Source organism: Chroicocephalus ridibundus, chromosome 3 (genome assembly GCF_963924245.1).
Source record: "Chroicocephalus ridibundus chromosome 3, bChrRid1.1, whole genome shotgun sequence".
Taxonomy (NCBI): domain Eukaryota; kingdom Metazoa; phylum Chordata; class Aves; order Charadriiformes; family Laridae; genus Chroicocephalus; species Chroicocephalus ridibundus.
The window spans coordinates 64,908,382-64,930,231 of NC_086286.1; the positions used below are offsets into that span (position 1 = coordinate 64,908,382).

Here is a 21,850-nt window from a genome sequence, read left to right on the forward strand (position 1 = left end):
GCAAAATGCCTTCACGTTTCCATGGTCCCTTCTCTGTATCAGTGCTCTAGGGTTTGGCTCAGATTAACTGTCTTTTGCGAAGGTACCAAGTTATCTGATTGTGAGTATTTCTGCAGAGCTTTGCACTGCTGCAGTCCCAGGCACTGATAGACAGCTTCTGGTGTCCCAGGCTCCCTCGCTGTCTTGCTGGAGGAGCAGGTCACACACCTGGATATTGGTTCCACCACAGTTCATCTGCCAAATAAACTTACCTCACTAAAGCAGGGGAGAGGAAACCATCTTCAAGTTTTCCACCTTTTGATGTCTTCTTCTGCCAGACATCAAAGAGAAAGTTTCTGTCCGCTTTCAGTTTTCAAAAAATGTCTTCTAATTTTATGCTTTGTGTGTACTTTCCTTGAAGTGAAAGCACTTTTATGCTTTGTGTGTGTTCTTTCCTTGAAGAATAAGGGTCTTTATGGCTCTGTGATTCCTTCCCCCCGATTTACTTTTTTCTTTTCTTCCTAACCAAAGAGTTCAGAGGGTCAGAATGACCTTACATGCTTTTCTTCAGCTTATTTTTCTGCCTCCCATTTTCAGTAGCTCAGAACAAGTTGTCATCTATAGGACCTCCTCTCAGTATCAGGATGAATATGACTGACACCTGAATGGTCAGTCCCTCATGTGCTCTCTTGTGGCACATCTCAGATCCCTTGTTGGTACCACCTGGTGTCCCAGGTATCATTTGGGACTGCTGAAGCTTTTCCTTTGACATGCCTTAGAGGAAACAATTCCATCTCAGCAACATAGGGGCATGTAGGTCCTTCTGATCTTTTGGAACTCAGCTGTTCTGTTGAAGACTCCTCTTAATTGATATTCTTTTCTAATTAGTCCCTTCAGCACTACCAGTCGTTCAAGTTATAAGGTCCTACAGGTAAGAAGAGTCCTAGATATCCAGAGGTCCTACAAAAGTACCACACAAATATCTAGCTGATAAAGCCAAGTAATTCTGCATCCTGCTTCAAGTTGCACCTTTAACAATCTTTGGAGAGAATCTCTCTTTTTCAGGGTTACTGTGCCTTTTTACTAATACTGGTTTCATAGCCGTAGTTTCTCAACATTGTACGTTTCCAGCACTGTTCATCCAGAGATCAGGGTGTTACAAAGTACGTATCATCTGCTTTTTGATAATGGGGGATGAAAGACAGTGATGCCAGGAATCCAATCTTTACCAGAGGCTGTTCAGTTAGGGAAATTAACAGAATAAAGAAAAATTTAATTCCCTATATTTTTATCAAAATTCTCCCTTTCAGGGTGGCAGTGATATACGCAAGGATTCAGGATATTTTTTAGCTGGCAGTACTGAAAAGTATCATAGATTTTTCTGCAATACTTTTCTCCCCTCTGAGAGATCAACCCTCTGAGATGCTTCATGGAGCACAGTGAAAATTCCTTAAAATTACCATAAGCTCAATGTACTTGTCTGTTTCTTGTTGAGTGTCTATTAAAAGTCATTTGGTGTGTAAGTACTAGCATGAAATAGATGAAGAATCTCTGGGAGGTTTTGTAGCACTGAAGTTGTGGTGCCTGCAGAGTGACTTGGCCAGGTCACCAGGTATGGAGGAGGATTGTTAGGTGGGGGCATGAGCAGAACATGAAAGGAACAAGTGCTTATAGGAGAAATGATTAGTCAGAAGTTTGGGAAGAGAGATTACTTCTATATACTAGTTGAAACAAGCATGTTCTTTGTGATATCAACACACATACTTTTTGTCCCCTCAAATCCTCTGTTTTCTTCGCTCATTTCAATGCAGAGGACCTTTCTGCTGATTCTCTGAAGCAAGTTGCTGGTGCCACCAGATCAGCCAGAGTCCCAGGGAGACAGGGAGTCTTCTAGTAGCTAGTACCCGGCTCTAGGGATTATGTGCAGACACTTTTCTCCATCAAGTTTGCAGTCAGTCTCAGTCCCTGTCAGCTCTAATGAGCAACACCAGTAATTACCAGTCAGGGAAAACTGGTGTAACCTGTATATGCCTATCTTGGGCATAGTTCAGGAACTAAGGTATGCGTTTGAACATCTCTGCTTCCATGCAAGAGATGTTAAATATGTTGCATGTTTCACTTGTTCCAGATTGTGGGTGTTTTTTACTTGCTGCTGGAGTCGGCACTGAACATGTCATTAGGGAAGAGCATTTGCCCTAAGAGGTATCTTCTGCATTTTCAGCATAGCAAGAAGTAGTGCAATAAAGAAGAAGGGAGTGTAGACACAAGTCTCCTGTGGTGGACACAGCACTGGCTGCAGGGCTACTGGACACAGGATAATATAAAATGCAGACAAGATGATTATCAATTACTTCTAGCCACATTTATTGTAGCACCAAATTGCAGCGACTTCTGACTTCATATCTTTCAGCATCTGTAACCTGGTGTCCAGTTCTGCAATATTTTTGCTGCTGTCTGCTCAGACATTACCCCTGCAACTAGATGGACTTGTGGATGGCATTCTTTGAAAGCTCTGATTCAGTTCCAGAATTTTGGTGTTGCAGAAATCTTGTAACTTCTGACTGCTATTTATTCAAGTAGACGTTTTCTGAGAGACGTAGCATTTTCAGTGTAATAGTCCATTAAAGGTTTAGAGCCTCCCTTAGAACTGGATTGTTCATCTTCTAGCTACAGTACCAACAAAGGCAGTTTGATTTTTAAACATTTTTTAAAAGCCTTGCTTTTCAGTGTTACTGTGGAAGCGAGTGAGGGTTTTACAGTGCATTCGTAAATTGCAAACAAAACAATCTTAAAACCCTCAACATTTTAAGAGAATACCCGAATCTTAAATGTTCCTTTGAGGTTTTTTTTTTTAACCATTTTCCCTGCAGATTTCTGTTGTCCCTCTTCAGAAAATGGAACTGTAAAAAGAGCAATTGCTGTATTATAAAGGCCAAGTAAATCCTCACAGCTTTTCATGAGGTTGTGATGTAAAGCCAAATTCTACAAAAAGTATTTAAAAACCTCAAAGTTGTGTTCTTGAGCCCTTTTCAGGGCAGCAGCCCTGAAAAGACCCTTCCTTGACCATATCCAATGTAATGATTGAAGGATGTAGCCCTGTAGTTTATATTTCTGAGACTGGTCCATCTTGCCATTAGCCAGCCATCTCCCGGGCTCTGCCTGAGCATGGCTGCCAAGGGATGGGGCAGGAGCTGCTCCCCCAGGCATTTCGGTACAGCCGTCCTTGCCGGAAAAGAGCTTAGCTTGGATCGACAGGAGACGTGTCCTTGGCCTCTTTCGTTTAGTAGCTTAGCTATAGCGCCAGGATTTAATTTTGTATTTCAGACATTTTAAAGTATCGCTGTGCATTTGCAATAAGCAGTATGTCCCAACAACGCATTCTGACACTCCCGGTTTTGGAAGGAGGAAAGGGGAGGTTAGCAAGTCCAGTGTTGTCCTGCTTTGCCATCTACCTTCCCTAGCAGTAACATTTTAAACAAGCATAAACTGTCCGTGTGCGTTACGCAGCTTGTGAAGTGGAGTGCATTTAGCTTCCCTTGTGAATACAAATGTACTGCATACTGAAATGAGGTGCTCCCAGCCACAGGTCAGTATGTGACAGCGTTAGATACTTGCTGTAGTGCTGACAGCTTCACTCTCCACAAGCCCCGTCCTCTGTCTCGTGTGTGTACATTTTGTAGTGGTAGGAAGAAGAAAAATACCTCATCTCTTTGGTTACTTATATAACTTAATATGTGTATTTTTATTACTGTCTATTTTTAATTGGCCAACAGTTGTTATCAGTGATGTTTATTTTGATGTTTTTCTCTTAACCTGATTCTATAGAGAAAATGCACATGGAAAGCAGAATTAATTTATTTTTCTTACTGTACAGTTCTTAATAACTGTATACAGAATATGCAAATACCTCTCTTGGTTGGCTGCAGTAGTCCATCTGTTGTGACAGTATCTCATATCAGATTATCCAAGATGTTTGTCAGCATCCAAGTATCAAGCTTTGCTGCAAACCTCCACCAGAAGCAGAAAGAGGCTACATTTTCATGAGAGCAAGAGAATCTACACAAAGCAAACTAAATAGGCTTCAAGCTGCTAAAAGACTACTTATGTGCCTGGGGAAAAGAAGTAAACAGTCTTTTTGTGTGTGCTGCTTTCACTGTAGCCTTTTCAGAGCCCTCTTTTCCTTATCCTAAATGCCTCTTTTGCCTGCCAAGAATAAGGATAATTAAATGTCCTTTAAGTGGTGGTTAAAGCTGCATGATAAGAATACCTATCCTCCTGATCTAGGTCCACACAGTAAATATGAAAGGAGAACAGTCGTATCAGGCATGCTACTTCATTGCTCCCGAGACTAGCTTTAAGGCGGAGACTTGAAATAACCAATTTTCCCCCGCAGTGACATATGCAGCATCCTTACAAGCATCTCCGGCAGCACGCCTGCCTCTCGTCTCTGCTATTTATACAGTAATGCAACTGAATTGAAAAGCAACAGCCTTACACAGACTATTTTTAAGGCAGTGCTCTGGTTTGTGATTTTAGAAGGCAGCTACCAATAAAAATGTAAATTTAAAAGAACCCTAGACTCCTTGCTACTGGCCCAGTGATAACTACGTTTTAAACTGATGTTTTTCCATTGTCCTCAAAGTTCTTTTTACTGCCAATATATGATTATTACTTCATTTTAAGAAAGTACAGTTATTTTTTATTTCCTGACAGTGCTGAGGATGAGACGACCATCGATGTCGAAACCATAGCTGTTTCTTTTGCCCGCTTCTTGGAGCTTTTCCTTTATGATAAATAGAAAGTGGTTGTATGGAGAAATGCTATTTAATGGTTTTCTTTGCAGTGTTGGATAATGTCTTTGTATAAATGCTGTTATAGCATATGTATTATTTGTGGTAAAACAATGCATGTTTCAATGTGTTAGTCTCCTTTCAGATGAACTGTGAGATTTGGAGAGCTATCCGTGTCTCCTGAAATTTTTTTTCTGAAGCGTAAAGCTTTTAAAAAGCAGATCTGATTATTCATATTAGTCTCCACATTCCTTCCCCTTTTCTTTATTGCATGAGGCATTAGCATGGAAACACACTTCGCGTTTCTCAGGCTTTTGTCTGTTCCTGCTGCTTTGCCTACTGGAAGTCAAACAGTGCTACTTGGTTTCTGACATAACTGATTACTATGGAAATTATTACCATGTCATAAACAGAGGATTTCATGTGTCGAATGGGCGGCAGGAACGCAGACGATCCTCTAAGCAGAAGGTTCCTGGTAATAAGGAAAAAGGGAAGAGAAATGCAGAAAACACACAATGCCTGTGCAAAATCCATTGTTGCAGATTCTTTTTCAGAAGGTAAAACCTTCAAGAGCATGGGGATCAAGCAGTTTGCTGGGATTTTTTTTTTTGTTTTTAAATGAGTAAGAAGATAAATGTGCATTTGTGCTTCAAGGAATAATTAATTTTATTTTGACTCCAGCAGTTGGCACTGGCCAAAGTGATTTCCGAGGGCATTCCATGTATGTCCCAGATCACTGTTCCACGCTAGGGAGACTAGACAGCTATCGTTCTGCTATGCAGCGCTCTGAAACCAAGGACACCAGTTGCCAGACGGAGGAAGTTAAAGTTGTGCCCCCTTCAATGAGAAGAATACGAGCGCAGAAAGGACAAGGTATCGCAGCCCAGATGTCTCAGTTCTCCAGCTCATCTGGAAACATGTCAGTGATGAGTGATTCTGCTGCAGTTATATTTGCTTCTCGCCAAAATAGCGACATAGGTTTTCACAGCTTGCCTCGGGCGGGTGCGAGAGTCTCTCTGCAGTCCCTAGAGCAGACACAGAGCACCTCTAGGCAGACAGAAGACATCGCTGGCACTTTACCCCACCAGATAAGTAAATTGCAAATGGATGATAGCGTTGTGCATCTGAGGAATAATCCCACGACAGGGACGCTGTCAAGGCCAAAGTCTCAAGAGGTGAGAACCTATGATAGCGAAAAGTCTGCAAGTCCAGCATGTGTGGTCTCTCCTCATGCCACCTACTCAACGAGCATCATACCCAACGCAACACTGTCATCCTCTTCAGAAGTTATCGTTATTCACACTGCCCAGAGTGTTGGATCATTGGATAGCAAAATTACCAGCTCCGCTGCCTACCCAAAGCCAAGGGACAATCCTGTTGCCGGCAGTGCAGCAAGTGGGAAAGATGATCATCATTCATCAAGCGGTAACTGGAGCGAGAGCAGCTCCACACGTCACTCACAGACTTCAGATACCATCCCATCTAATACTGTCATGATGCTTTCTCTTGGTGACTCTGCTGTCTCTCTGAGCACTCCTGGAAACACAGAGGCTGGGTCTCAGAGCGGGAGCTACAGCTGTAGGAACAATCTTGCTTTACCAAACCCTTCCCAGGACAGCGATGGTAGGAGTGAATCTAGCTATTCAGGGGAACGAGCACAAGCAGCAGTGAACAGCACAGAGCATTGGCTGTACAAGTCTGCAGAAAACAGTGAGACTCCTTCACGCAAGATGGTTTGTACCACACCAGGCTGTGCCACTCCCGGCAGCAACCTGAGCAGCAGCAGCCTGGAGAGGACTTCGGTCAGGGACGATTCAACTTCTCTGTATTCTGTGGACCACGATGGTTATTACAGTTCCATGCATATGGACTCGGGAGTGAAGTCAGACATGCCATGCAGTAGTACTAATGGTTTTGGGAACCCCAGAGACAGCGTGATTAATGTCTTTGAAGGAAAGGAGAAGAAACATCAGGATGACCAGTCAGGCCAAGGTGACAAATCCCTTGCAAGAAACATCTCTCTGAAAAAGGCAAAGAAGCCGCCTTTGCCACCATCCAGAACAGACTCACTCAGAAGGATGCCCAAGAAAAAAGCCCAGTCCAATGGACAGGTACTTGATGAAACCCTCATTGCCACCCTCCAGCATTCTCTGCAGTTGAATCTCAAGTGCAAAAATGGCAGCTCCCCTTCCCAGAGCCCCTGCAGTGACTATGAGGATCCCTGGGTGTTGCGCTCCCGCAGCCAGAGCTCGGTCAGTGCAAGCAGCAGCATGATGTCCACCACTGCTCCAAACCTGTACTCCATCTGCACAGTCACTCCCTCTCAGAGCGAAACCAGTAGCATCAAGTCGGAGTACGCTGACCAGTGGGGTTACTACAGCGACTATGCCGCGGTGGCAGATGACCAGGTTAAATCCCCGGTGACCCATTCTGCCAGTACATCATCTGCTCTCAGTGATTACAGCATGAGCCACTTCAGTGATGGCTCAAGGGCTTCTGTGCCACAAGTGCCCAGTGGACTGGCCAAACCAAAGAGCACTTCTCCGGAGAAGTCCCACCGAGTCACATCACCATCGAGTGGGTACTCCAGCCAGTCCAATACACCCACTGCGCTTACTCCAGTGCCTGTATTTTTAAAATCTGCATCATCAGGAAATGGGAAATCCAAGCTGAAGCCTAAAGTGCCTGAAAGGAAATCCTCTCTTCTGTCTTCAGTCTCCATGTCTTCATCCTCCACTTCTCTTTCTTCAAATACATCTACTGAAGGGAGTGTGAGTGTGAAGAAACTGGACCCCACTCTGAGCTCTCCTGTGGATTCTGGTGCACCCCCTCCACCACCACCTCTTCCAACACCTCCTCTGCATTGCTCTGAACTTTCTCCTCCCCCTCCCCCGCCCCCTCCTCCAGCAGAAGTCATGGATCTGTCACCATTGCCAGCCTCTCCCACATTCCCCCCTCCTCCACCAGAAGCTGAAGTAAATTCTTCCTTTGCGCAGACTGTCCCGTGGTTTCCGCAAGAAGCCTCCATCAATTCGTTCACTTCCCCTGTTCCTCCTCCTTCTACTTTCCCCTTAGCTGTCCCGCCACCAGCACCACCTCTTGATCCCAAACTAACAAAAGGTGCAACAATATACCCACAGTATTCCTTTAAGAAACATAACCAGGAAGATTCTTGCTGCAGTCCAGTGAAACAGCCACTCAACAAGCAAGATGCATCGAGACCTGTGATGCCCTTAGTAACTACCAAAGCTTTGCAAATGGTGCAGCTGAGGTCTGTGAAAAAAGCAACAGAAGGTGAACCATCACCTGAATCTGCTTCTGAGGCCATCTCTCAGGAAAAGGGTACTGTGAATGCATCATCGCAGTCTTCCCTAAAGCCATCTCTCTCACTAAGACTCAGTAACAGCTTAGGTGAAGAGGAAATGAAAACTCAAGGTACTTCATTTAAAACCTCAGTTCAAACACTGGCTCGGGGTTCTCCTCTCATTCTCTCTGATAATGTACCTGCGCTTGACAGCGATCAAAAGCCTGCAAGTGCAGTAGGGCTAAACAAGTCTTTCGAAGCTGATTCACTGGGGACAGCTACTGAAGACACACCTGAGTCTTCAGAGCAGAGCGAAGACCTCCATTCTGGCATGTCACTTCAGGGGTCACCAGCATCCCCCAACAAGACTCAGGTTGTATTGCCAAGCAAGAAGCCACCTCCTATTTCAAAGAAACCCAAACTGTTCCTCGTTGTACCACCTCCACAATTAGATCTTACAGTGGAGAAAATAGCTGAAGTGAGTGATACTGTCAGAAGCACATCAAGCCCAACTAAGAGAGACGCTGTGCTTGCACACTGCGAGGAGGCGAGAAATTGTCTTACAGATGGACTCAGTTCTAGCGAGATGGACTCTGGCAGCCTGGTTCCTGAGGGAGGAGCTGCCGAATTCACCTTCTCTGAGACAGTGGGAGCTAATGCCTTTGTGGTACAGCCTGCTGCATCACCAGTTCAAGAAGAACCCAGGCAGGAGGAGCAGTCCGCCTTTGATGAAGGAAGCAGTTCAGGCAGCAGCCAAGACAGCGGCAGTAACGCTGACGGGCACCTATCTCAAGAGAACGAAAGTGGTGAGTCTTTTTTTTCTCTGACTCTTCTTCAGGTGCAGCAGTAGCTATTTTAAAGGAGCTGGGTAGTGTGTATAGCAATCGTAGCATTCAGGTGGGCTTCTGTAGAGAAAAGAGCCTCTTGCAACAGTAAAAAACTAAAAACCTAAAGAAAGTTGCAGGGATCGGATTAATACTTAATGAGATTTCTTGTAATTCCTTTCTGACTTCTCATTATTGCAGACACGGAAAGAAAACGATGGTTTATTTAACCGTGCTAGAATTAAAACATGCTATGAAAACATGGTTAGCTTTCTTACTTTTGATTTTGCATTTAAGTGGGAACCATACCAATTTTCTTTCGGTATTGTTCTCCGCCTGTGTGTGTGAGCAAGCATAGGCATTTCGTGCACTGCAGTTTCCTAAGCAAGTGTTGTTCTGAAATCACAATAATGACAACGGTGCACTCACTCGGTCTCTCGGATGCTTTGCCTTAGAGGCAGGGAGGGCTGGTTTCAGGATTCCATGCCTGTTGGGTTCCCACGGCGGACTGACAGTATTGTTCATTCTCTCTGCGTAGTGGAGGTGTTTGAGTCGGATACAGCAAATAGTGCATTCCTGCCGAGCAATAGTTATGGGGAAGAGACGGACGGAGTGTCAACGCCAGCGAGACCAAGGACTACTGAGGATCTTTTTGCAGCTATTCACAGGTATTGCAGAAATTGCCCTTCGCATACTGTCAGGTCTGGTAGTTCTCTCAAAAATTACTTTAATATTGTTTTGCTAAAACACCCAATTACAACAGTCATTTCTTTAACAGAAAGCACACGTTTCTCAACTTTCTACTAAGGCTATGTATGAAAAAGATAAGGAAAAGAACTTGTGTTTTTTTGTTTTACAAATATATTTAATCCATTCTGAACTAAAAGCTACCAGATTAAATCAATGTAAATTATGTTGTAAATATCCTGCCCCTTAAAATATCAAGTTACGCCTAGTATTTATCGTACTGTTCTCAATCTGCCATATTAACTCTACTGTTGCTTTTTCTGTGTATCTTTTTGTTTTCATTCTCGTTCCTCTCCATCTCTTTTTACTCTCTTCGCTGCTTATATGGTGCAGTTTGGGACAGAGGCTCAACGCTAATGCTTCATGGCAAGCGTGGCTGAAACTGGCAAGTAACACAACATGTCAGTCATATGGCAAAACATATGGCAAACGCTGGATTATAGTTTGCCATAATCCAGCCTGAGGTCGGGTGTTTTGTGTCAAACTGGTTCATGAATGAAATGTGCAATACTGGCTCTATTATTAATGACATTATTCATTTCCCTTAAAACCAAAATCATCCTGCATAGGCAACTGGGTTTTTGTGCTGTTCCCGTTAGGTTCTCAAAAAAAGAAAAGAAAAGAAAAAAAAGCTTAAAACCACAAAACGAAACGTGTGCACCATTTAAACAGTACACACAGAAGACCATTACCACTCTCTGAACTACTGAGCTTCCTTTTAGACTAGAATCGATGTAGTGGTAGTGCCATCTTGTGGCTTTGTCTTTTACTTCAAAATTTAGAGGGGCCATTGCTTTTAACGGGTCACAGAAAGTGCTTGGTAGCATCCGTATAGGTTTATGTAGGTGTTTAGTCAGCTCGCGCATCTGCGCGCGAGTTCTGCATCAGGAGTACTGAGGGACGGGAAAAGCCTGTTATGAGAACGTGGCTGGGAGCTGGGACACTGCAGCACTTGGGATGCAAGTGGTTTTTTATTATTAAACGATTCTGGTTCAGATGTTAAAAAATTTACATGTATATGATACTGGCTTTTTATAACTTACCCTTAGGACCTGGTCTGTAGGAGCTGTTCTAAAAATGGTCTGTTGCATTCATGTTGCATGGTGCTCACTAGGAGTGCGACAAATCTGTTTTTAGAATGAAATATCTGGCCAGTAGCCTGTCTCCATTCCGTATGCAGATAGAGAGTGGATTTCTGTGTGTCTGCACGTACACGTAATTCATGAATTTATGGGGAAATGGACAATGGAACTGGATGTGACATAGTTAAACTGCTTGACACATTTGTTTTTAAGACCTTGCTTTTGCTGGCTTTAGACTCGAAGCACTGTCTTCCTTGGTTGTTAATTAATAAAAAACATTTTGGTTTTCCCCCCACTATTTCTAAAAGGTATTATTTCAGTGATTGGCACTCTTGAATGTGTGCTTTGGAGTAAGACAAGAAATTTAGTGGTATGTGTGTTAAGAGCAGGAAGAACAATCCAAGTTTAAGTCACAGTTTTGTTTGAATATATACCCTATCTCTGTCTGAAAAGCCACCAAAACCAAATTTGGTTCTTAATTTTAAGTTTCTGCCGTACTTCATACACGCTGAGAAGAGCTGGTTAGATGCTGACAGCAAACTGACCACTCTGCACTGCATTCACAGTTTTACTGAATTACTTCAAGCCAGGATAACGAAGTCTTTCCCTGCAGATCTTTGCAATTGAATTTTGCTTTGTGTTTATTTGGAATTTCATTTGGGTTTTGGCAGCAGTACAACCCCAGCATTGCAGTGTTTAAAGATACCCATGGGCACCCAAAACCCTCACGAAGGGAAATCATTTACCTGTAGCTAACGCACGCGCATGCTCGCATACAGACTGGCAGAGCATCCAAGCACCAAATTCACTTGCTGCCTGTGGTGCTGACACACAGTTAAATCTAGACAAGGTTCTTAGGTTTGCCACTGCTGAAATCATAATTTTATCCCTCTGATATCTTGTGGTGTTCGTTCATCCTCAGGCCGAATGGATGTTGGTATTGCAATCTCCTTCCAGAAAGGCAGGTAGAGGCAGCAGCAGCTGAAAATAACAGCTGTTACAGCTGCCTATGGGGAGTATCGTAAGCGATACATGCATAAACTTCACCACTTAAGAGAGACAGGATCGCTCCAAAGTATTGGCAGAACTTGTGGCAACGTCCGTTGCTGCCGCCTACTCAGTTGATGGATGCTGCTGCTTTGTTTTCTGGGTTTTTTTAATTAGCAGTAGGCTGCAATGCATAAAGACATTTGAGCTTGCCGTGGCAAAATCTCAAGGCCTTTAAGAAAGTACAGCTAAAGTACGTTAAGTAGAAACCTGTTATACAAGAGGAACGGTCTGTATTGAACGCATGCTTCATAAAAATTAATATGGAATTATAGAATGATAATCTTGTGTTTGTAACAAGTCTGCTGACTTGTTTTAACCCTTGGCCAAAATAGCATGTGTAAAATTAGCCTCTATATAATCTCTTTTAATTAATTCTTGCTCAGCCTGCAAAGAAGCAAATCAACTTTGCTACAGATACCAGACACGTAATACATTCCTTTCTTTAGGATTTCTAATAATGTGAAAATGGGGCAATAGAAGTCCAGTTTCCACTTATTCCCAGTTCCATGATTGTTTCTTAATTTTGTTCTTGTTACCCCTGCACTTTGGATTTAAATTAAAAAACACTCTGCCCTTTCATTTGGAAAGGTAACTTTAATGTCAGGAAGTTGGTCTCTCCTTCATTTAGTCAAAGAGTTGCAATGACAGAGCACCAACAGAACTGTAAATTTTGTCTGTGCATCTTAATAGAAGCTGGAAAACTCATTTCCCCCTATTCATTTAATGTTTGGGGGGATTTTTTTTAAAAAAAACAGTTAATCCAGAATGGTTACATGTGGCTCCCTTTGCTTCATCTTAACTTCAGCAGCAGTGCGTTGCAATATCCTTTTCTAAAGGCAAGTGCACTAAACGACACTTCTAATTCTCCAGAGAACATCAAATGAAATAGTAGAACAAAACAAAACATTATATTCCAGATGGCGTTTTTAATCAAATCGCCAAACTAACAGACAAATGGCATTGAGTATAATCTTTATAATGCATTAGTCTTAGCAGTTGAATACTGACTCCAGAAAACTTGATTCACTAAATTCGCTAAAGTGTTTTGGACATAAGTATTGCCGGTTTTAGCAGTTTCATCGTTCCAGATTTGCAGAAAAAGAACAATAAACTCAGCTTATACCTCCAATACCTGCATTAATGCCTATACAGTTTTGGTTGTGTTCTTACTTATGCTTTAGATTTAGATTACTTCTCCCTTATCTCTCTCTCTGCTTTAGCTTAATTCATTGTCATCCCTCTAAGCTGAGTTTAATTAGGGGAGGTGAAAAGTTTCATTTTTTTGTTTGGTCCTTTTTTTTGTTGTTTTTCAAACTCAGATCCAAAAGGAAAGTCCTTGGCCGTAAAGATTCTGAAGACGACCGTACCCGCAACCATTCTCCATCGCCCCCCGTAACTCCCACTGGTGCTTCCCCAACCTTAGCTGCCCTCAAACAAGCCGGATCGATTCAGAGAAGCGTTCGCAAGAGCAGCACCAGCAACGACAACTTCAAAGCCCTGCTGCTGAAGAAAGGGAGCCGCTGTGACACCAGTTCCCGCATGTCTGCGGCAGAGATGTTGAAGAACACGGACCCGCGGTTCCACCGGACAAAGACGGATGCCTCCCCTGACCTTTCTGACAGCCCTGCCAGCTGCTCACCCAGCAAGAGCAAACGGGCCCAGGAAGAGTGGGCCAAGAGCGAGGGCCTGATGCCAAGGAGCATGTCCTTCTCTGGCACTAGGTACGGACGGTCACGAACGCCACCCTCTGCTGCCAGCAGCAAGTACAATGTCCGCAACCGCATCCAGAGCAGCCCCATGACCGTCATTAGTGAAGGAGATGGGGAAGTGGTGGAACAGTCAGAGGGCAGGGTCCGAAGGACTTCGGAAGAGCAGCAAGAGAGGCAGCTTGATATGTTTAACAGCGATGAAATGGACATGAGTGACTTTCCGTATGCTGAGGAGGCAGGCTGCAAGGAGACCTTGGATCCAACCCATCTAGACTTAATGATTCAACCAGGTACTTCAAGGAAGTATCTAAGCCCTTCAGCTGAAGAAAGTTAAAAGGCAGTGACAAAAGGCATTGGATATTAGTCTAGAAAATGACAGAGGACTAGATTCCAGAAGAAAGCCCAGACCAGGACAAGTTCACTTTGCTGAGCATTTATTCCATGAACTGCATGTGTGTGTTTAAATGCTGAAGCAATGATAGTTCTGCATGGATGGGTTGGGGTGGGGAGGACTTGCTTTGAATGAGTGGTCTGTGGCTTAAAGAAAGTTAACAGTTGCATTTTTTTGTGTAAAGCCTTAGGAGTCCTCTTGGGGGAGGGGGGAGTTTTCTCAGAGCCTGTAGGGGTGTGAAGTTTTTTCTTTTTCTTGAGACTGCAATTGTGCAAGCGGAATTTAGGAATAAGCCTGACAAAGAGGAATGGGAAGGCTCCTGTGGTACAAGCTGGGCGTTTGCTTCAAAAGCGTTGTAGTGGTGCAGCGTAGTGCATTCGTTAAGCAGAGAGAGGCACGATGAGGTGTGTTCACCTACGAGAAGGTTAGTGGGGTTGGTGCTGGGGTTACATGGCTTATTACTGGGGTATGCCCCAGTGTTCGAAGAAGCGTGTCCCGCTGAAGCGATTAGGCCACCAGGTTATGAATTGGTCCAGGGTACTTTTTCTTTTCATTTTTTTTTTTTCCTGAGGGAAAATGAAATACGTAGTTCACGTGGAAAAGGGAGCCGAGTTTTATACCACACTACTAGCTGCTGTGCAGCCACACACGCACGCTTGATGAAACACTCGTTTCCAAGTGAACCGCTTCCTTGAGCAGAGTATTCCCTTGGAGAACTGGAGCAACTGGATGTGCGCGGAGGATGCGAGCAGACAACAGAGAAGTGGGAGAGGAATGAAGCAGTGTACTGCCAGAGTGCGGAAGGGTTACGTTTTTGAATTAGAAAGCAAAGTTTGACTTTGAGAACTTGCACTACAGAGCTGTGGGTGGAGCCTGTCTTTCCAAAATGAAACTTGGGAGTTGTGTTTTGCCAGAAGTCTTTCTTCCGTTTGTCAAAATGGGAAGATTATTACTTTTCATCACTTGAAATACAGATACTTGCTAACTTTTGGTTACCAAAGAATAAGTTACAGTTACTTTTCCTTTTTGATTTGCCTGCAGTATTTCTCTTCTTTTTTAACCTTAATAATTTAGTGAGGTTCGTTTTTACTGTATATTTTACAGATAATAAAAACATTTAACGGTTTTCCAATTGTAAAGAAGACCACTAATTAAAACTTAAATATTGGCTGGAGTTTTTGGTTCTTAGTAGGAATGAAGCTTTTCATTTTTAAGAAGAATTTTGCATCATTTGATGGCGTGCGCAGTTTTTGTATTGTTTGTAAATATTGAAAGTTGTTAAAATATCTTTTGATCTCCCTACCTTAGAATTTATACATTTTTAGATTGCTTTCAAGAAGAAAAAGCACTCTTTGTAGATTATTTATTTTAGAGAAATATGCTTGTAATCTCTTTCTTCAATCCTTTACTTGTTAGTAATGTAAATTTCAGGGGCCTTTGTTTAACTCTTCCCTTCACAAGAGGGGAATAGTGATGAAAATGCTGTGACTTTGCTTCAATAAAGAAAAAGGCTGCCAGTTGCCATATTGTCTTTTGAGTTGATTAAAATCTCCTTCAAAAGATGTGTCCTGCAGCGTATGGCAACCCACTGAATGCCATAAACCATGCATCCAGCTACTAATCTCCAGTTTTCATTACAAAATTTACTAACTGACTTTAGAGACAGCTAAAGCCTACTTACATAATCCATCCCATTTTGGCATCTCAACGCTGAGACTAAAAAAACTGAAATAATCCTAAGCTTTTTCCACTATCATTTGGGAGTGTTTCTACTACTTCTCTCTTACTTGCCACCTGTCCCAGAAAACTAAAATTCTTGGAGAACCAGATTATAAGCAGAGTGAGAAGTGAAATGAAGCAGAGAAGGTGCATCCCGCTGCGCTCACTGGAACAAGGGTGGGATTAACTGGTGCACAACAAACTTTCTACCATTTTTGCATGCTACATATATTTAAAGAACCATTGGATGTTTTCAGTTAAATGAAAACCTAATTGGATAGATTGTTTCAGATATTATTAATACTGATATGAACTGAATATTGTTGCAAAGAGATGGTGCAAAACATTCTGCAGCTGTTAAACATCTCATGAGTGTTGCTTTGGTGTTTCTCCCAGAGAGCTGATCACATGAAACACAGAGCGCTGCGTCCTTCTCACAGCAGGTATTTTCCCTTTCCAAGCTGTGTGTAAATGCTAACTAGTCCTCATACCACCATCCTGACAGGAAAATCCTCAGGCTTTGTTTTATTGTTTACAAATGGGGAAATCATCTCAGTGAGAAATTGCAGCGTTGGAGAAAATTACAGTTCTGGTGTCTGCAACTTTGCAGTACTTTGCAGCATTTTGCATGGAGTGCCTGTAGGAGGGAGCCTGGCCCAGCTTGTTTCCCTGATGCTGGCCAGCTGTTGCTCCCGGTTGTTTTTATAGGCACCATGGGGAACTCTCTGGGAAGTCCCGGCTTATATGTGCACCATCTTGTCAATGCAGGTAGGTGAGATCAAACTGAAAGGTAGCACGGGCTTGATCTTCTTCTCTCGCCACAGGTGTAGCCTTCGTGCTCAACTAAAACCCACATCTGGTGTAAGGTGAGTTTGGGTCGAGGCTCAGGTTTTGGCTAGTGTGCAGCCGGCAGCGTTTATGTAGCCCTACTCATGTTGCTGGGCGACTACATTTTACACAGTATAAGATGTAGTGAAAGATGTTAAGTGTGCTGAAATATGTTTAATAGTGCTTCTAATGATATTTATTTAGGCAACTGGTGTGGAGATATCACCGTATCATCTCCCCCTTGCCATCATCTTCTGTAGCAGCATGCAGAATTGGTTAATAGCGAAGTTTTCTCAGCAATACAGTCCTTGGCCCAAGTTTCCACTGCAAAACCTTAAGCCCATGACAGCTTTAGGCTGTGTTTTCTGTACTGGCAACAACTTTGGTGTGTATGTAATTATGCTGAGGAAAACATGCTTAATTTTCTGTCACATGTCCAACTTTCAAAGTTGCTTTCTTCTATTATAAGCATCCTCCATAGGGAGGTTTTGCAATTGTGGCTTTATTGGTCAACAAGTAAAAATTAAGTTCAGCAAACCTCTGCTAAAGACATCCAGAGCAGTAGGAGAGGAAGAAAAATACGCAAACTTTGGCCACGATGGAGAGAAAAAGGAGACTGTTGTCATCTTCATTCTTAATGAATCATACTGTTACAGTTTACAGTTGGTTTACAGTTTGCCTCTAAACCAAGAATTTTTATTTAAGCTAAATATGAGAATAATTTCTGGGTTTCCTTTTATTGGGAATGGTTTTCGGCTTCAACCTCTTCCTAAAGTTTGCTCTGCAATAACTCATTCTGTGCTTCCTTTGTTTTATGTTCAGCGTTCGTTCTTACTGCTCTCAGATGTAGGCGGCCCCAGTCCCCCTGTCCTGGTTTCGGCTGGCATTGAGTTAATTTTCTTAAGGCATTTACAAGGCTTCAGTGTTTATATACTGGAGAGAGGAGAATGCATTATCTTAATTTAAATGGTTATGCAAGGAGCAATAGCTTGGTGAGAGGAGGTTTGGAAGGTTACTGGAAATCAGTTAAAAGAATTGGGAAAGAAGTGGATTTGATGAAGACGGGGTTTTGAGGGAACCAGGACTGGGTGCTGGTTCATGCATAAGGCTCGGCCTGAAAGAAGGAACAAAATAATGGCAGAAAAGGTGAAGCAGGGAGATTACTGAGAAGTACAGTGAATGCACAGAGCGACAGTGTGGTATGAGGTGGGCAGGCTAATGCAGATTCTTGAAAATAAAGAAGCTTCAGCAAGTTCAGAAAAGAGGTAAAGGCAAAGGAACAATGGGATAGTCACACCAAGGGGAAAGAAAAATTCTAGGCAATGTGTTTCTTCACAATTCAAAGGGTATAGAAGCCCCAAGTCGGTCAAACATGGAAAAAAAAAAGTCTTAGGAAAAAGAGCAAAATTCTGTGAGCTTAGAGAAGTGATAATAGGCTGAAGTGATGAATGCTCTAGGATCCTTCAGGCAACACTGGGCAGGTGGCTACAGGCTGGAGCACAACTCTTGGAAGGGTTCCGTAGAGAAAAGCCGTGCCTGAAATCTGGAAAGAACATGGGATCAGGAAGATTAAAGCTCAGATTCATCCTGCCCAATTTCTACCAAAAACCCTGCATCCAGGGATTCCTCTGGACTGGCTACAGTTCCCCAGACACCTGTGTTCTGGTAACTAGCTAAACCTTCAGTGGAGCCAAGGGAGGCCACTTGTGCATGCAGCACGAGGATAAATGTCTTCTTAATATTGCAAGCAAATCTATCTTGTCAGGTATTGCTTGGATCCCACAAAGTTTGGGAAAAGCCATCTATAGCAGCAGTCACTGCTCCAACAAAGCTGTTGCTGTAGTACATTTAAGCAGTTCAAAATGATGCGTTGTTTGCTTCTGTAAGAGAAGATTAAAAGGATGGATATCAACAACTAAGTGTTAAAAAAATTTACAGTGGCAACGAGGAATCCTTTTATCTATTTTGTTTAAAATAACTTCAGTACTCACAAAAAACGAACACAAAGCTACAAATTACATTATCTATATCATGTACAAAGTACATTATATTAGCTTTCTGAGTTCCCCCTTGTACTTTATTTTCTGAATAACTTTCAGTAGTTTATTTCTCTCATGGTTAAGACTAGAAAAGTCTCTGACATAAACCTGATAATTTTGTTGGATCTACAGAGGTGTTACCAACTTTAAATCAGAATGCAGCATTAGAATCTTGCAGGTAATTAGTACTTGATCATGACTGTGGTTATACTGGTGTGAATTAATAAATACTCAACAGAATAAAATATAGAGATGTTTGATAAAAAGTGCTCTGTCATATATTGATCTGAAAGGCTGGATAAAAGCCTTGATAGTGCTTCCCCAGCAGAATAGGTACATTTTATGTTGCAAATTTAGGTCTTTGCAGTTAGGTTCTTTCACATAATGCACAACAAACCTTTTAAGGGCCAATCAGTTCTTCTCCCAACAGTGCAAATGCAAAATATCATTGATTTTTAGCAGGAAAGTGTCTCTTAATAGTGAATCCAAATGCGTGTGCATATACATATGGGGGGGTATATACAGAAGAGAGAAAGGCCAGTCCCAATGTACACGAGTTGCTTCTGTCTGTAGTATACTGTTTATTTGTGCACCAGCCTTTGGTATAAACCCAGAAATTTTAGCTACTGAAGGAAGAAAAATAGTAAAAATCTGTGAGGCCATGTAGGTTGCAGAAGTTCCTGCATATTCCCTACCACTTGGAAAAAAATAGTAAAAACTTAAGTTCTGTGTTTAGATGGTAAAAACTAATTTGTCAAAAAAAAAACAAATTACAAAAAATAATTAGATAAAATCTGAAAACAAACAAGATGTCCTATCTGCTATCTGAAGAAGTGGCAGTATTTAAGAATTGCTTAACTCCCATGTTCTTGTACATCTCGGTAGTAAAGTAGTATCTTCTTTAAAAGTCAGTCAAATATATATTGTAAGCTCCTGAAGGCAGGAATTTGTGTGTCCGTTCTATTGCAACCCAGTGTGGAAAGAGTGTCAGAAACTCAGCTAGTAATTTCATTTGCGAAAAGTGAACTGATTTCTCGGCCAGTTTAAAAGTGGGGAAAGAGCATTACAGTGCCCAACAGCATTCAGTTGAGAAGCTGCCCTAGTGGAGTCTGAAAGACAGTCCCGTCCTCCTCTCCTCGACTGGGATGTTGTAATGCACTGCCTGAAAAACGGTGACTGTTGTAAAGTACTGTGCCAGCTGCAGGGTAGTCAAAAGGAGTAAAAAAACCAGAGCAAAGCCCAGATTTATATAGTCGGTACAGCAGTCACAAGCTAGGGAGGGATAATGTCTTGAATATTTTTACAGAGTCCTAACAATATAAAGCAAAAGTACGTTTCATAAAGGAGATCCTAAGACAACAAAAACGTGTGCCCCAGGGAGGATGTGGGTGGCAGCAGAGGTCATACAGTTGCACAGAAGTCAAAGTGTGGCTGTGGGGTAGCTCAGAGCCACTGGCAAGCCACGGCCATGACATGCAGCACCAAACCGCCAGCGATCCCAGATGAGACTGGCATTTTCCCATAGGCAGCACACTTGATCTTTTAGGGCAAAAGTCTGTTATCCAGGATCAACCAAACTTAAATTCTACAGAAAGGGCTCTGTGATGTGATGCACGGGGGGAGGGGGGGGAAGTGTACCTCAATGTAATATTTTAACATGGAACGTTGTTAAGACTGTTTTTCTTCATTTACCGATGCAGCTTTTTGCAGAATTTGTCAGAATTGAAGCTTGTGACATGTGGGGATATGAAAAGCAGTTGACACGTTATTTTTGTGAGTTTAAAAAAATCACCAGCACTACTTTGTTTCTAGACTGTTAAGTACAACCCCAAGCAAGCAAGACTGTGTAAAATAAAAGCTTTTTCTAAAGTGCAGCTCTGAAGCTGCAACAAATTGGTCATCTAATACATGGGATGAGTTTCATGCATGATGTCATAACCTCTGTAGACTCAGGTTTGATTTTGGGAACAAAGAATCTCAAAAATTACTTTGTGCCATGAACATGCTCTGTCTCAAATGATCACCCGTGTCTGGAAAATTTTAGTAACCTCTTAGAAGAGAAACTGTTAGTCCGTGTTAGAAGTTATCTAAAATACTTGCTGCAAAAAGAGGGAAAAAAGTATCTTGATAATAAACTGAAACTGCCTTTTTCAAAAGTCATTCTGGTTGTTGCTCTTGTTTGTCAGACTTTTACTTCTTTGGATGCGCTATAGCTCACGTCTTCTATTAATTTACGTGGACTGCCTTAGCAGTATTCTTTCAACAGCTATTTCCTCGTCCTGCTTCGAACATCTTGCTGGCATCAAGACTTCATGGTGATAACGGTATATCATCCAAAAGGCCTGCCAAGAATAATAAATACGAAGGGAGTCTAAGCTTGACTGCCCGTTATGCCCTAGTCTGTAGACCGTGAGCTTCCAAAGTTCATCTGTCTGGGAAAATACTGTCAGTGGCAGCAGCTCCTGCCTCTGTGCCAGTCCACGTGCATACATGGCAGCATGGGGGCCTCTGGCCTTGTGGGCTCTTCAGTTATTACAGACAGCTGAAACCTCTTAGTTTGCTAGACTGTGGGTTCAGAGGAGCATTGCCTGCACCTACCTTTCTCTCACCTGCAATAACACTGTCCGACAACCCTTTGATGCTTGGCATTTCTTTCTCTACCTTTCCCTTCTCTTAGAATGCCTGCTTTCCTTAACCACAATCCCAGATGCCGCCTTTTCATTCTCCTCCAGCAGAACTCCGGAGACTGACCCTGACCTCCAAGCTCTCACCCACCATCCCGTTTCACACCCAGTTCCCACAGACTGGAAACTTTGCTCTGTGTCCTTAGCCACCTGCCTTGCCCTCGCACTCACAAAAGGACAGCAAAACAGCTACGGATAGCGGTGGCACCATTTTAGCAATAACAATATGGATGAGCGCTCACAGCGTGCACTTAAATGCATGGTGGGAGATGTCTCTGCCACCAGCACCCAACATCAAGTTGTGGTTTGTGGCCAGAGTGCGGGAGCCTCTCCTACAGCCTGTTAGCCTACACCTTGGAAGGTCTACAGTCTATTTTATTATTATTGCCTACATTCTATTTTACTGTGCTCACTTCACCTGCAAATGTCTGGGTTTCCTAAATATCTGTGAAGAGAGGTGGCCCTGGGACAAAAGACGGCGCATTATTAAACAGCCTTTCAATGAACAAACTGGTAAGATAAGTGGCCACACATCTTGATTTGCACTTCTCAAGAACTTGATGTCCTGAGAGGCGCTACCTGGAAAAGCAGAATTCCATCAAAAAGGGTCTAATTGGGAACACTGAAAACAACAGAAAAGATCCTGGTAGTCTTCAATTGCACTTTTCAGCAGTCTCTAACTCTGAGAAGACACCGGAATCTGG

General features: G+C 42.7%; 1 protein-coding gene across 10 annotated transcripts in view; it reads left to right on the top strand.

Moving 5' to 3' along the window:
* The window catches only part of NHSL1 (NHS like 1), a 187,896-nt gene extending 167,274 nt beyond the window's left edge, over window positions 1-20,622 (top strand). For 6 of the 10 annotated variants that reach the window (XM_063329481.1, XM_063329483.1, XM_063329485.1 and 3 more), the window contains 3 exons: window positions 5,451-8,879; window positions 9,436-9,565; window positions 13,096-20,622. In XM_063329481.1, coding sequence (XP_063185551.1) covers window positions 5,451-8,879; window positions 9,436-9,565; window positions 13,096-13,819 — 4,283 coding nt within the window. In that variant the 3' untranslated portion in view covers window positions 13,820-20,622. Of the gene's footprint in view, window positions 1-5,450; window positions 8,880-9,435; window positions 9,566-9,977; window positions 10,046-13,095 lie in introns of all 10 variants that reach the window. The other 4 variants (XM_063329482.1, XM_063329484.1, XM_063329490.1 and 1 more) reach the window with 3 other exon arrangements.
* The last annotated feature ends 1,228 nt before the right edge of the window (window positions 20,623-21,850 follow it).